Source organism: Battus philenor, unplaced genomic scaffold (genome assembly GCF_028537555.1).
Source record: "Battus philenor isolate CCGP_79_NKW_IND1 unplaced genomic scaffold, ilBatPhil1.0.hap1 SCAF_1, whole genome shotgun sequence".
NCBI lineage: Eukaryota > Metazoa > Arthropoda > Insecta > Lepidoptera > Papilionidae > Battus > Battus philenor.
The window spans coordinates 17,900,548-17,916,741 of record NW_027181661.1 but is presented as its reverse complement, the minus strand read 5'-3'; the positions used below and the strand labels follow the sequence as shown (position 1 = coordinate 17,916,741).

General features: G+C 32.8%; 1 protein-coding gene across 2 annotated transcripts in view; it reads left to right on the top strand.

Moving 5' to 3' along the window:
• The first annotated feature begins 4,870 nt into the window (after window positions 1–4,870).
• Window positions 4,871–16,194, top strand: part of magu (SPARC related modular calcium binding-like protein magu) — a 59,159-nt gene continuing 47,835 nt past the window's right edge. For both annotated transcript variants that reach the window (XR_011107655.1, XM_068768513.1), the window contains exon 1: window positions 4,871–5,256. Coding sequence is in view for 1 of the 2 variants with exons in the window: in XM_068768513.1 (XP_068624614.1) it covers window positions 5,176–5,256 (81 nt within the window). In the remaining variant the exon portion in view is untranslated. The remainder of the gene's footprint in view (window positions 5,257–16,194) is intronic.

The following is a 16,194-nucleotide window of genomic DNA, read 5'->3' as shown; positions in this document are numbered from 1 at the left end:
GGTTAAATCATTTCTTATGCACTATAATGTTTGTAAATCATTCTCTGTTATTTATAAGGTGAACTGAAAAGTGAAGTCGCTTTCTTAAGTTAAATTCACACGACTACATTTTTAAGAAGTTTTTTTTTTCTAATCAACAATATATTCACCTGCATTATCAACAACCTTTTTCCATCTAGTATACAAATCAATGCCGGAAAGGTAACTATTAATTGATTTTTCTGTATATGTCGACAGAAACGACATTACTTTTCGGTCCCCCTAATACATATGTAAAATTAGCGCGTAAATAATATAACTGTGGAAGGCTGAATTAGTAATGCTATATATATAAGATTATTTAAACAAGAGCAGTGATATCCTGGCAGAGCACTGAGACGTGTGATGGTAGGTAGCAAGTTCGATTCCCGAGATACAATCTTAAATAATTCACAATTTGTGCTATAATTATATAGAATTGCCACTACTCAAAAATAAATTTTCAGAGAATGCATTCAAAAATCAACATGACACATGTTTAAACCTTTCTGTTTAATATAAAGAATGTATATATTACATAGGGGGTGGAGAATTTTAGAAAGGCTAAGATGGGAAATTACACAAAAAACCTTGGAAAATCCATTCAATCCAATTCCAGAGGAGGAGCAACAGCATCCTCTGCGTACCATAATACCAGACTGCGATCGCCAACCCGTCTACCAAGTGTGGTGATAATAAATAAATAGAATCAAACTTAATAAAAATTACAATCAAATTGAGTTGATTTAAAAAAAATATTTTAGAGAAAAACTGTTTGATTTCTATACTAGATGACAAAAGGTTATTGTTAACGAAGGTGAATATATTGTTGATTGTAAGTAAAAACTTGTTAAAAATGTTGTCGTGTGAATTTAACTTAAGAAAGCGACATTACTTTCCGGTCTCCCTAATACATGGCTCCAAGGATTCCAAGCATAACCTTATTCGAGAAAGCTCCCATCGATCGAGTTTCTATTGTAATATACTTTAATATAGTGAAAGCAGTTAATAAACCCACGGCTCGGACAGGCCACGTTGTTAAAATTAAAGGCCGCTTCTATTTGGTCCTTTACAAAATCTTTGGGCAAAGCCTATGTCCAGTTGTGGGCGTATTACAGCTGAAATGATGATTATTATCACTTAAAATGATCTTTGATTTAAAATATAAAGGATTAGAATTTCTTTACCAATAAGATAAATGTAATTTAATTTTATGTAGGAATAAAAAAGCTTTCCTAGGCAAATACTATTTATTTTTGTTTTAGAAGACGACTTCATTACCAATATCAAAGACATAAACCATAAAATTAGTTAAAAATGTCAACTGTCAGTGTTGTCACAAATGTTGTCATATGTAATAATAATAAGTGATCGTGTAACTTCATTTCTCTCTCACACTATTTCTATCTCTTTTCACCATGCCAAATTTTTTTTATTTATTTATGGCTTAGTGGTCAAAGATAATGGATTATAAATGTAGGACTCCGTTTCGACATATCCTAAGATTGAAAATATCAAATCGAGAATTGAGACATTCACGAAATCATTAGACAAATTCAAATGAGAATAATTTATTATATAACATTGTTTCAAGGAGCATAACACACAAACTATTAGGGGGCCGGAATGTAATGACGCTCTCTCTTAAGATAAATTCACACGACTAAATTTTTAACAAGGTTTTATTTCTAATCAACAATATATTTAACTTCGTTATCAACAACTTTTTGCCATCTAGTACACAAAATCAATGCCAGGACGGTAACAAATTAATCGGTTTTTCTGTAAAATATATCGACAGAAAAGAGTAATGTCTTTTTCCGGTCCTCCTAACATATTTTTTACCTTAGTTTGAAGGTACAGGAAGCTTTAATTCAGACCATTAGTTTAGTTATTTCAAAGTGTTTTTTAGACCAAATAATGTATAAATAACATGGCTTTCGACAAAAACAAAGAAATAATTTAAAAAAAACATATATTTTTGTATTTTCATTTGTGTATCTTCAGTACATTCATTTATATATTAATAACAATCTAATCCTAAAATTTCATGAGGTTAAATAACGACGAATTAAATAAAAACAAATAGGTAAAATAAAAAAAAAAACTGTCTAAAAATATTTAAAAGATATTTTTACTGTTACATCACTATATAGTTTTGAATATCGAATATGTAAGACTAATATGTTTCCATATGCTTTTATTGCAATTCTAAATTCAAATTCAAAATATATACATTCAAATGGATTTTTAAGTGCTACATCATCATCTATTTTAACATTATAAACGGTAAGCTACCACTGGATCTGAATGCTGATCTGTTAACAAGAACCAGCCAGAAAGTGAACAGCTGCTCTTTTAAATGAAATTTAACAATTATCATATCATAAATGTAAAAAAGTCAACAAATCAAAAGTGCGGAACATTTTCATCAATTAAAAAGTTCTTGATTACTATAATAAGATATTAATAACATATTTTTAACTTTTGACTTGAACTTTATTACATGTGTTACATCCATGAAGGATTAAATTTTTGAAAAATGTATGATTTATTGTGTTAAACTGAATCCAATTACAAATCTTCACTTAAAAAATTAAATTGATAATGTTAAAAAATAATGTATCTCATCCTAAAAACTTATCTACTACTTTTAATGTGAATAAAACAAAGAAATTTTATTTTTTACTGATGGATCTTATTTCAAAATTTTAAGGCACTAACAACTCCTTGTTCAATAAACAGTAGTAAAAAGGATCAAAGTCATCTTACTTTTGAACAGTTTAATAATTATTGCCCTCGCAATAAAACTACTTTACATATAGTTGATGTATATATAAATGGATTATATTGTGCTCTGCAAGGTATTTTAATGTATATTTTAAAAAACATTAACCTAGAAGTATTTTTTTTAAAATGTAAATGAAATATTTAAGGTCACCACAAAAAATTATATTAGCTAAGGAAATAAAAAATATTTTTTTTAAATAAATAACATTGAGATAAAAAAAAACTCAGTGTTTATAATTTGTTGCCAGACTTAAGGCAGGATGAAAAAGGTTTGATATGTCTAAAGATTATAGTATATATATAGTAAGAAGTTACATGAAAAATCTCAACACCTTACTGAGTTTTTGAATTTATTTACTATGAATCAGTTCTAAAAAATCAATTCTATACAATTTTTTAATTGGTAGAATAGACATTTAATTTCATTTATAGTAAATAAATAGATATGTTAATATAAGCAAGATTGTTTTTACACCAAAACTAGCATATACTGCATTTAATGCTTATGGTGGTTATTTTAAAATCAAATGCAGGTATTTTCAGACTTACAATTATATTTAAAATGATTATAAAAGGTAACTTATAATATAACACAAAACTTCATAGCAATAGATAACAAACTTATAATAAGCATTTTATCTGCTATTGATGAGAAGTTAGTCTCTAACATTTTTATAATTATTATTTAAGTGAAATTAAACATAATTTAACAATGCTGCTGCTAAAACAAATATTGTTAAGTCTGAGCATTTAATTGAAATATTAGAGGGACCGGAAAGTAAAATTGTTTCATTTGACTTATTTTACAGAAAAACTGATTGATTTCTTATCACTCCGGAATTAAAATTTTGTATATTACATAGCAAGTTTGTTGATTACAAAGGTGAATATATTGTTGATTAGAAATAAAATCTTGTTAAAAATGTAGTCATGTAAATTAATCTTAACAAAGTGACATTACCTTCCAGTCCCTCTAATAGATTAAAATTATGTACTTCTTTATTAGTGTACTACTTTATAAGTGTCTAGTTGACCTGAAATTGAAATAAAAAGAGGATTTAGGTAAAATATATTTATTTTGAAAATCATGAACAATGAACCATAGCTTAACATAACATATAAGTTACAAAATTGTGTATACTGAACTTTTAATTGTCATATTATGGAGCAGACTTGATTATGGTAGCATGGTAAATTTTAGTCTCCAGCAATATCTTTCTAATTGTTCTTTCTCATGACAGGGTCGTGGCCAAACACATCTGTTTCTGCTACAATCATATTCCGAGCTGTTCTATTTTTAAGGTGCCATGCTCGGTGGACTTGCACGCCTTTGTTCACAGGCACAAAATTCAAAGCTTACCGTTCGTTAAAAAGCGGAGCATTCTCTAAATCTTAAGCCCTTAACTAATATCTTTTTCTTCATTCACTAATCGTTGATGATCAAGCTACATCTCTAGGTAATCCTTCATAATTGTGTTTTAACATGTTCTATCAAGTTTTACGAATGCAATGAGAGCTTTTTATAAAGGGTTATCCGTTGTCCATGATATCCACAGTATTTATTTCCGGGTTCATTTTCTCGGCAAAGGTACGATTGAAATTTTTATGTACCTCCTTGGTTCGTAGTTAATAGATAAAATATATATTTGTTAAATATTTACTGTTTTTTTATAAGTTTGTACTTAATCAAACTTCTATGTAACAGATGTAACAAATTACTTGTCAATGGCAGTACAGATACTAAAATTTATTGAAAACAATAAATATATTGTAAGTCGTTAAAGTTTAAAATTTAAGATAAATTAAATCTTTAAATTTATTTACTTAATTATGTGTTATTACGATAATAAAACCGTCTTATTTAAGTTTTTTTGTTTTAATGTAAAATTCATGTTTCTTGTAAAATACAGATAAATATTACATAAAATGAAAAGAAAAATGAAAAAAATGTGGATATAAACAAAATAGTATTTATTTAGTGATAACCGTATATTATGTGGTTGAGTAACAGCACTATTATAAACTGCATAATGACGGAGGAAACAAAAAGCCGTACGGTGGGCGGAGTGCGTGTGCGCTTTTTGCTTGTGAGCACCGCACCGGGAACTATTCCTTATTTCTATTTTATTCAACTCACAACGCTGTCCGGCTTCCAACGTCTCCACGTTTATTTAAATATCACTCGATAACTACATTTATTATAGTTTAACATAGTTACTCAACAAATGCCGATATGGTGTTGAAAAATATTTTGACACCTAGCACTGTTGATAGAAGTTTTGTTTTGTTGTGCGAACGTGTTTAGTAAATAAATAAAACTGTACATTTCACGATTTATCACACAGAAGTTATATTATACATAACATTATGAGTAGATTTGAATTGGTGTTTCGTTTAATTTTTATAAATTTTATCTATCATGTCAACGGGGGAACTGCTGAAATAAAGGTAACAATTGAATTTGTTTATTACAACTTAAACTTTGTTAATTTTGTGTCTCACAATATTGAACAAACATCGAAGTTTTCTTTAGTTCTATACTTTTATAATTGACTTTAAACATTTTTTATTATTACCAATCATTCAGATTTATTCACTATTAGGTTTTAATTCATTTAATAGTCAATCTTTTAGGTAAATATAAATTTGACTTCCGTATCCTTCAAAGATTCATAATTTTTTTTTAATTATTTTTGTAAAAGTAAAATGTCTATAGATTAAAAAATATTTTTAAAAAGTTATTATCGATTTATGAAAACAGGTTTATTTTCGATACTAAAACATTAATTAGTTATTTTTTTTTCAATAAATTTTGCAGCAATTTCAGTGTTATCTTTCATTTATTATTATATTACTTTTCACTTTAAATGCCAATTATATGATTTCATTTTGATTTTACTTTTTACAGTATCAGTTACAGTTTTTTTTTTTTTGGTAAAATCCAATCTCGGAGACAGATAGGTTTTTTACCGCCAAACATTGCTGTGCGAACATAGTACTCCGGGGTTTAAGATCTAAATTACCTGACTAACGGACATTCCACCGTGTCTCAAGGTTATGATCGGAAACGCGTTCTCTGTATTTTGTATTTCAAAGTCCTAAGTCGCGATACATTGTTTAAATTGCCGTGTGATTTTTTTTTACAAAATAAATGAAAGTCGACAACTTTTTTTTTTGAACTCGAATACATTGTTTATTTTACAGAGGTGAATTGCTATAAGCTGTTAACTACCGGTTTATTTATTTTAAATTTAACTGCATGTGTTATTTATATATTTGTCAAAGAACTGTATATTGCGACATAATTTTTTATTAATCATAATTATAAATTATAATTATTAAATAATAAATGTTCTCTTAATCGAGTATAATTCTTAATATTTCTATAATAACACGGAAAACACTAAAACAATGGATTTAATAAGCGTATAATATAAGAACGTATAAACCTAAGGTTATAAAATTAATATCGACTTTTATAACTTGCTTTGCGTCATAATTATAAAAAATATGTATTCCCATGATTATATAAATGTAAAATACATATTCTAACTATAGGCCATTAATTAAAGAACGTAATAGATGATATAAAAAAATAATTGATCGAAATAGCATCTGTGGTTTTCAACTTTTTCTTACAAAAATGGCGGCTAATGCTTAGTGGGTGTAGATTGACTTATGATCGTAGGTCGAGAGTTTTTATTTACACTAAATTGACTGCTCTACTAAATTATGTAAACATTATCTACAGACTTGCAAATGTAGTTCGCGGGTTCGATTCCAGGGATACAATTATATAATTCACACTTTGTGAAATAATTATATAGGGTTGCCACTACACAAAAACAAGTTTCCAGAGCATGGCAACCATAATACAATGCTGCGATCGCCAACCCGCATGCCAAGCTTGGCTTTTATGGTATATCTCCCCATAAATATCTTTGCTTGCAAAACTGTTATTTATATCAGTTGATGTATAATGTATTATTTATACACTATGTGTGGTTTACGACTCGCCGGTAACCCCAGCGTACTATTCCATTCGGTACGAGACAAAATGAGGAAATCACTCGTATATATTAATTGATTTTTAAAACAGAGTTGACCAACCTTTTCAATCAAAGTACCAATTTAAATTTAATTTTTTTAATACATTGATTAATGATTTTTTTTTTGAAATTTTATCTATAATAAACTTTAGAATTAAAAATTAAATTAAAACTTTATAAAAATATATTTATTGAAAATTGCTAATATAGATTAAATTCTAGAAATACTCGGCGGGCCGTATGAACAAGTTACGGGCCGCGTGTTATTCATCCCTGTTCTATAGTATATAAAATGGGGTTACGTATACATAAAATTAAAATTAGTGACTTTTTCTTCAAGTTAATTAAAACAAAGACCTTTGAACCAAGAAACCTTTGAAGCCATGGGGTATACCCATATTGCAGACATTTTGATCTTGGAGTTTGGAGCGTTCAGACGTGTTTCACCATTTATTGCCTTTCTTATTGCTGAAATTCAATAAGGATTCAATTTCCTGCACCTTGGTGTAAAGACGCTTTGCGATTTTAGCGCTTGGAGGAATTGTCTGACTTCCTCGCCTACCGTAAAGCTGTCGCAAATTTTGTTTCTTAATAACAAAACACCAATTCACCTCAGACCCAGCAGCTCCCCTATTCCGAGTGTCAGTCAAGTCGTTTGATCTTTCTCCGTCGTGTATCGTCGCCATTCTTCCCCAACTCCGGGCTGGGGATTGATTCTCATATGACTAGGCACCGTCCAGTTAATTAGTTCCAGGCCCCCGCGTGAGTCGCTTTTGGGGCTGTAGGCATATAAGGATGGCAATAAACGGGCCAATTTCTTTTCGGACACCGTTGTTCGGCACAAAGGGTCCTAGGGTGACCTTCTACATTGATTCTTTTAGACTCCCCCTTCCCTGCCTTTAGGTGGGAAGGTGTCACACCCACCTCGTAGCTGCCACAGTTCAGTCCTAGCGTAACTACACGGGACCCTCGCTTGTGAGAATTCCATCATCGCTTTCGACTGTTCAATGGCCACCAGGTACCCCGAGGAGTACAAAACCCAGGTCGGAGTGTCAGTGCTAAAACCTTACCTCGAGAATCCTGGGGCTGAGCGACGGCTCTTTCGACTACACCTCCGGCTTCGAGTATTTAGGCTCGGACTCTGAGATGGAAGTCGACGGTCCAAAGTCCAACCCCGGTGGTGGCGGATACACCCTTGTCACGGGAAAAAAGAAAGGTGGCTGCGCGCGATATCCTCTCCAATTCCTCACGCTAGCTGTTCCAAATCCGTCTCGCCTTGGTCAGGCCTGGTCAAGGCGGCCGTATGAAGCCCATCGTCTCAGAAATTCGCAAGAACCCCCAAGTCGCCCTCTAGAACATTCCCCACCTATCTTTCTCCACAATAAACAATCGTGGAAATCAAACTATCCGATCTCCACGCCATCGACGCGCTCAAAAAAGCGCATGCCCAGAGGGGAAGAAAATCTTTGACTTTAAAAAGGTCTGCTCCCTTTCTAGAGTCTCCTTCGGAGGCGCGCACTGGAAGGCCATCGTTGGCTAATTCCACCAGTGCTAACTTCAGGAACACATCAGCCGCAATTGCTTTTCGCGCTCCAAGTGCGTAGTGCCTCAGGGGCCACGGCACAGCCGCTTGCCTTCGCCCCGTGGTTAAATGGAAACCACCTTCCTCTGTAAGACCGAGGGCCATACTTCTAAACACAGGAGCTGCCTCAAGGCACCTAGAAAGCGTCGCACGCGTCGTCCCCTTACTCCCGTCATGCCAGAAACAGTGCTACTCATAGGTTTTCTGCTACCGTGGCAAAAATCTTTTCTCCCATCCCCTACCTTCGGCTACATCAGCCTGGTCTAAGCTTTCTATCGAAGAGGCAAATCTACTCCCCCAACCCTTCAGCAATCAAAAACTTCCAACACCTATGTCATCAACATTTTGCGTCAATTTTGTATGGGTTAATCTTAAATCTCCTCGGCTAATGATGTCTAGTCTGTGGACCCCCATTTTCATTTCATGGACCCCAAAATTTTTTTTGCTGACGTAGACCCCTTGCAGGTTTTCATAGACCCCTCAGGGGTCGATATATACCACTTTGGGAATCACTGCTCTACATCTACAAGGATATATGACCCAAACGGCTTGGTTTTTATTAAAATATTTTAGGGTTTTTAAATTTTTTATATATCGCTGAAAGTAGATAGTAAAATTTGCTATATATTTAATTTTTAAATAACAGAATTTGAGGGATCCACGAATTGATTGACAACGATAGAGATCCCTCAATAGGTAGACCGACTTTATCGTTGCGATGTTAAGCGGACGCCATGCATTGATAATCTGCATCTTAACATAAAAATAATTTATTTCATGATTTTGACATAGTCTACAATGGCAGTACATAAGGCTCATCATACAGTAAAGAGTAGGTGTAATAAAATGAACGCATAGCTAAAACTGTTTCCTATTGCGCAAACAATCTAACAAAAGGAAGAACTAACATAAGACTACGCCCTATTTAAATAAAGAATTTTAAATAATGATGTCATATAAAATAGTCGGAAGCTAACCACCGCCCACGCATATCGGTGATCATCGCCGGAAACAGACGCTTAATTTCAAAACGCATAAAGAAAGTGATATATATACGACATATATAAATCATTCTGAACGCATCGTATCCGCTATATATGAAAGACTCTTTAATAGAACGCACCCGTTATAAAAATGATTCGAAAATTTTGAAAGAATTCTTTTTTTGAATTTATCGAGTCTTCTTCTTTAATGTTATGCATGGCAGGTAGAGATACATTTCTATTTGTGTCGTTAGGTGTTTCATTTGTATTCCGAGCTAGTTTATAAACATTCCTATAGGCATAGACGATTGAGTTATCTTCGCAGACTTAAAATGATTATGGTTTACTGGAATGCTGATATATATATAAATATATATATATATATACTTATATATACAGTACAGTCAGTTCTCCACTTACGACGGGCTTTGGTTCCACAACTTCTAACGTAAGTCGAAATTATATATTAAATGAGCAAATATAATGGCTTTTATTTCTGATCTTTATTTGTAATTATTTTAGTTGGTTAATTAAATAACTACGTACATAAATAAGTATATATATATGCTTTATTCTGGCATATGGTCGATTATCATCTGAGCTGCTGATATTCCTTGCTGTCTAGATATATCAACGAGTGTAGTGGTAGTTTATGTTTTTATAAACAAATCCAATTTTGTTTCGACAGTTTGTTTTTTATTCTCGTTATAAATTTCATGATAACAGGCAATTGCTTGGTGAATATTGCGTTGTACCTTCGAAAATCTATCGTCTGAGTTCATATTTTCAAATATTTTAATTGCCTCTAGAAGCGTACAAGATTATATTAGATATATATGTGACATAAAACTATAAAAAGATTGAGAATTATTTTGGAAAAAAATTTTATGAGTCTGAAGTCTAAAACTGACTGTATATACGTATGTATATATGGATTTTTATATATCAGGGGGACCGGAAGGTAATGTCGATTTCTTTAGTTAAATTCACACGACTACATTTTTAGCAAGTTTTTATTTATAATCAACAATATATTCACTTTCGTTATCAACAACCTTTTGCCGTCTAGTGTACAAAATCAATGACAGAGCGGTAACAAATCAATCGGTTTTTCTGTAAAATATGTCGACAGAAACTACTAACTTTTCGGTCGCCCTTATATATTTATATATATATATATATATATATATATACATATATATATATATATATATATATATATAGGTCTCTCCCAAAGATATCTATAGGAGGATATACGCATTGTGATATTATGGTACGCACAGGATACTGCTACCCATCCTCTGGAAACATGTCTGAGCTATGGCTACAATAAATATTCACAAAGTGTAAATTATGTAACATTGTATCACGAGAATCAAAACCTGTGACATATGATCGCAAGCCTTACTCCTTTACGACATTTATATATATATATATATATATATATATATATATATATATATATATCGTTTCAACCAAACGCTCACAAGGCATAGTTCTCCTATGATATATATCTATAGGGAATATACAATATTCATCATCGCTCGGCAGGGGGTTGGTGATCGAAGTGGTGTTTGTAAGTGAAGTGATGTACGCAGAGAATGCTGCTGCCCAACCTCTGGAAACTTGTTTCTGAAGTAGTAATCCTATTTATGCATAGTGCGAATTATATTAGATTATATTCCGGGAATCGTACACGCGACCAAAGATCGCCTTAGTCCTCCACCGCTACTACTGCACATATATATATATATATATATATATATATATATATATATATATATATATATATATATATATATATCGTTTCAACCAAACGCTCACAAGGCATAGTTCTCCTATGATATATATCTATAGGGAATATACAATATTCATCATCGCTCGGCAGGGGGTTGGTGATCGAAGTGGTGTTTGTAAGTGAAGTGATGTACGCAGAGAATGCTGCTGCCCAACCTCTGGAAACTTGTTTCTGAAGTAGTAATCCTATTTATGCATAGTGCGAATTATATTAGATTATATTCCGGGAATCGTACACGCGACCAAAGATCGCCTTAGTCCTCCACCGCTACTACTGCACATATATATATATATATATATATATATATATATATATACGTCGACTACACGAACTTTATGCCTCGCCTACTGCCACTTTGGTTCTTCTACGTATCTCCGAGCACAGCCCTCTCCATTCCTCTCTGGTTCACCTTGCGTCTTATAATTTTTCTAACGATATTTATTAATTATATTACCATATAAAAATTGATACATGAATCGAAAATAACATAGCAGCACAAACGTAAAATCCCGGAGTTGCCAAGTTGAAATTGGCAAGAAACATCACCGATTCATTGCCAGTTGAATTCTAATCGCATAAAATCGCGGTTATAAGGAAAAATATATTCTATATGCTTTCACCAGCGCACGAATTGCCTTCCATTATTATTTTTCATATGCTAACAAATGTACAGGATCTCACCCAACTAGTTTTAGCACGCGACGTCGACCGCTATGAATTTCGAATCGATTCCGGGATTAAAATCGAATAATTCTATTCGTAAATGGATTAAAAAATCTATTTTATTCGTATATATAGCGATTATTGAATATATGAGAAAATTTACCATATACTGTTATTGTGGGCCTTTCATTCCCTCATCTTATTTTTGAGACAGAGATATAAACCTTCCTATATTCACACACTCTCTCTCTCTCTCTATCTCAATCATCGCAATTCCTCTCTTTCTTCCCTCTGACAGCATTTATTTACATTACATTCACACGCATCGCTTCCTATTCCTCGCCACGTTTCTTGTTACAAGGATTTGTTACACTTCATTACAACATCTAGTACACAAAATCAAATTATAAAAAAAGTATCTTAGGCAACCTTTAAAATTAATGATCAATAAGAGTCATGTTAAAAGTTCGAATGTTGAATAATTTTATATTTTTACAGTGGTATTCAATTTCATCATATACTATCAAATAAGGTTCTTCTAGAATTCTGTTCGTATACAAATTACAAAGATATATACGTTTAATAAATATCACCATCATCAGCAAGTTAATAGGCGCCCACAGCTGGGCATGTCTCCAAAGATGGGTATAAGTAAAGTGAAATTGTGTATATATTTTTTCCTAGGATGATAGGACTGTGTCAAGTGTGTTTGTCAAAAGGCTTAATTATATCAGAGTCACACGTGTTTTAGTCAAATGTTTAAATTTTTTCGAAACAAAAATTTAGTAAAATTTAAATGATATCATTCCGTAACCACCATATTCGTCTGATTTATTTTCATTTGATTTCTAAATTAAAAAACAGCAAACTGAAAAAGCTGAAAACAGGGTCGAAGTAGGTCGTGAAAACAACACACACATTCCGACTGTTTCGTTAATTGAAATAAGTTTTAGAAAAAGTTAGTTAAGTGAAACGGAAATTACTTTGAAGTTAATGTAATTGATTTTTATTAGATGAATAAATAAAGAATTTACATATTTATACATAAATTAGCTGATCCCGCAAACGTTGTTTTGCAAAAAAAAATTAAAGTTTTTAATTAACAAATGTAAGATAAGGGTTGATCGTAGAGGGGTGAAAATTTAGGTTTGTATGTATTTTTGTATGCTGTATCATAATAAAATAAAAACCAAAAAAATTGTCTAAAAAAAATTAAAAATAAAATTTAGGGGTGGACCACCCTTATCACTTAGGGGTATGGAAAATAGATAGTAGCCGATTCTCAGACATACTGAATACGCATGTAAAATTTGGTAAAAATTGGTCAAGCCGTTTCGGAAGAGTTCAAGTTCGAACACCGTGACACGAGAATTTTATATATTAGAAGAAGATTCACTTTACTTTTTGATCTGTGTTATACCAACAATATGCATAGGTATATATTTATGTGGATTCGGCTGAGATTCAACAAAATCCGTTGAAAGAAAATTATTATAAACAATTTGTGATATCGTTAAAATACACTGGGTACAATGGTTTTATTAGAAATAATTAATATACTTGTCCAATATACCCGTTTCCACAGCTTCACTGCCAATGTTTTAAACATAGGAGTAAGTCATAAGCCAACTTTATTTTGTTAATTAAGTTATTATTTAAGTACCCTTAGCATATATAAAGTAATTAACATAAATAAATAAACCTAAAATATCACGCGCCGGCGCGAGACCGGCACCGCGAAAGGAATCTCTATCAGAGCTGTCCCTAGTTTTTTGGTAAGTAACGGAACCTTTCTCGTGCTCATATTGCAGGCAAAATAAAAAAAAGTATATAAGATAGATAGATAGAAAGTTCAAGCGCAGTGTAGACATTTTAGCAGGTTACTTAGCGTGATGCCGTCGCCGTATTGGCTCGTAAAAATTGGTTGGTAAGCATATCGCGCCGGCGCGAGACCGGCCCCTCACAGTTCCTGAGTGTCTCGCGCAGGCGCGAACCCGGCAGCTGAGTTGGCAAAGGCAGGCAGGTTTAAATAGAAGCAAAAGAACCAAGAACACTGACGTAGCTCAAATAATTTCTCGTCTGAATTGGTAGACCTCGCAGTACAGATGCCTTGCTTGCTCATAGAAGTTGGTCGATAAGCGCCTCGCGCCGGCGCGAGATCGGCACCTCACCGTACACCTTGCATCTCGCTTCTGCGCGAGACCGGCAGTTAAGATGTTAAGGTTCTGGGGTGAAGACCATAGACCATGGCTTCGTATGGCACGAAGGCGGTTTATAATCGGTTCCATTGGAAATTTATTATAGAGGCATACTTCTAACAGTGAACGTCAATGACTGAAATGTGAAAATTCAAAGTGATTTTGTAATACGACGGTATACCTTCTTCTTTTCTATAGTATTTTATTGAACCCGCTTACACTAATAGCTCGCCAACGAAGTTATAAGGATCTAGAGCAGTGCAGATGCATTAGCATGTTACTTCGCGCGATGCCGGCGCCGTAACGACTCATAAAATTTGGTTGGCAAAAATCTCGCGCCGGCGCGAGACCGGCACCTAGGTCGTCTACTAATGTATGTCAATAAAAATGACTTACTAACAAAATGAAATTAAACGACAAGTGTTTTATTCAAATAGTTACAAATTATATACTTAAACATACTTTTTGTAAGTCTGATTTAGCTACCACCGGAATGTTGAACTGATAAGAGTCATTTAATGGAATCAGGCGTTACCCCGCGGAAGTCCATCCTAAGCAAGAAAAGGACCAATATTTAGCCACTTCCGCACATGCAGTGGTAGTCGTTCAACAAAGCGCACCGCCCGCCAGCCCGCTGATAAATGCGTATGCGGCAAACAATGCGAATCACACAACCGCCACCGCCAAATCACTCAACACGTGTTTCACCCCTCCACGGGGCATCTTCAGGAGTTATGTTACACCGATTAGTGCCAAACACAGAGTCCTCAGAGACTCTGTGTTTGGCACTAATCGGCACTACTTACTTACTTACTTCGAATAACATTTTAATTCCATTCCCTCTAGCTTTCATCACCGTCTCACCTGGATTTTTTTATTTTAATATTCTTTATTGTACACGATAAGATACATAATATACAGATACAATAATATACAGAAAAGTACAATGGGCGGCCTTATCACACAAGGCAATCTCTTACAGACAACCATAGTAAGGAAAAGATAAAAGTACTTATAAAGGATTCTGGATTCTATTATGGGAACCGGAAAGTAATATCGCTTTCTTAAGTTAAATTCACACGACTACATTTTTAACAAGTTTTTATTTCTAATCAACAATATATTCACCTTAGTCATCAAGTATACAAAACCAATGCCGGAACGGTAACAAATCAATCGGTTTTTTTTTAAATATGTCGACAGAAACGACTTTACTTTTCGGTTTCCCTAATATATTTATTCATTTTATTTATTTATTCGGTTCTTAAATATAACTTAATTGGTGTACAGACGAAATTGTTATCTGCCGGAAGACGATGGAAACGGTGATGAACTTTTACAAGTCTAATCATCTCGTCATATAACATCGATTAATTAGTTCAACGAATAGTTGAATATTTCTATCTCGTAACAATATCATAATATCATCCATCACCAGCTGCAAGACACAAACGATGATTTATAAACAGATAATATATATCTTATATTATCTGTGTACATTTTATAATACTGCGAAAAAGGATACAGTTGGCTCGGCGGTTTTTTCTTAGGGTTGTCACTCTTGCTAACAAACCTCGAGAAGCGATGTAGGGTTGCCACCTTTGATATTTAATTATAAGCGCAGTTAAGTGTAGGGGAGTTTTTAATGTTTATACTACACTTATACGGGATGATTAAAAATAAGTAATATTAAAAATATGAATGTAGTATTTTATTAGTTAGTGTAAGATTGTGATGAAGCTATACATCTTACATTTTTGTAGATTTTACTACCTATTTCCAATCAACTTGTATAAATTGATGTATGATTTTTTTTATTAGTAACGCAACAAGCCAATTACTTCTGGCAGTACATTCTGCAGGGACAAATAGTAAATGATAAAAATTTTAATATGTATCCGGAAATTTATTATTTTCGAAAGCATTTAATTTTGGATAGGATATTCTATACATATATTTATGAGCTATAGATTTATATTTTAAGCTTTGACATATGTAACCATTCGAAATGGTAGAATAGTAATATAATAAAGATAAAATAGATATAAAAAATAAAAATGAAATAAACTAAATGTGATATAATTTTACGATAAGTAAATTTACAGTACCCGGC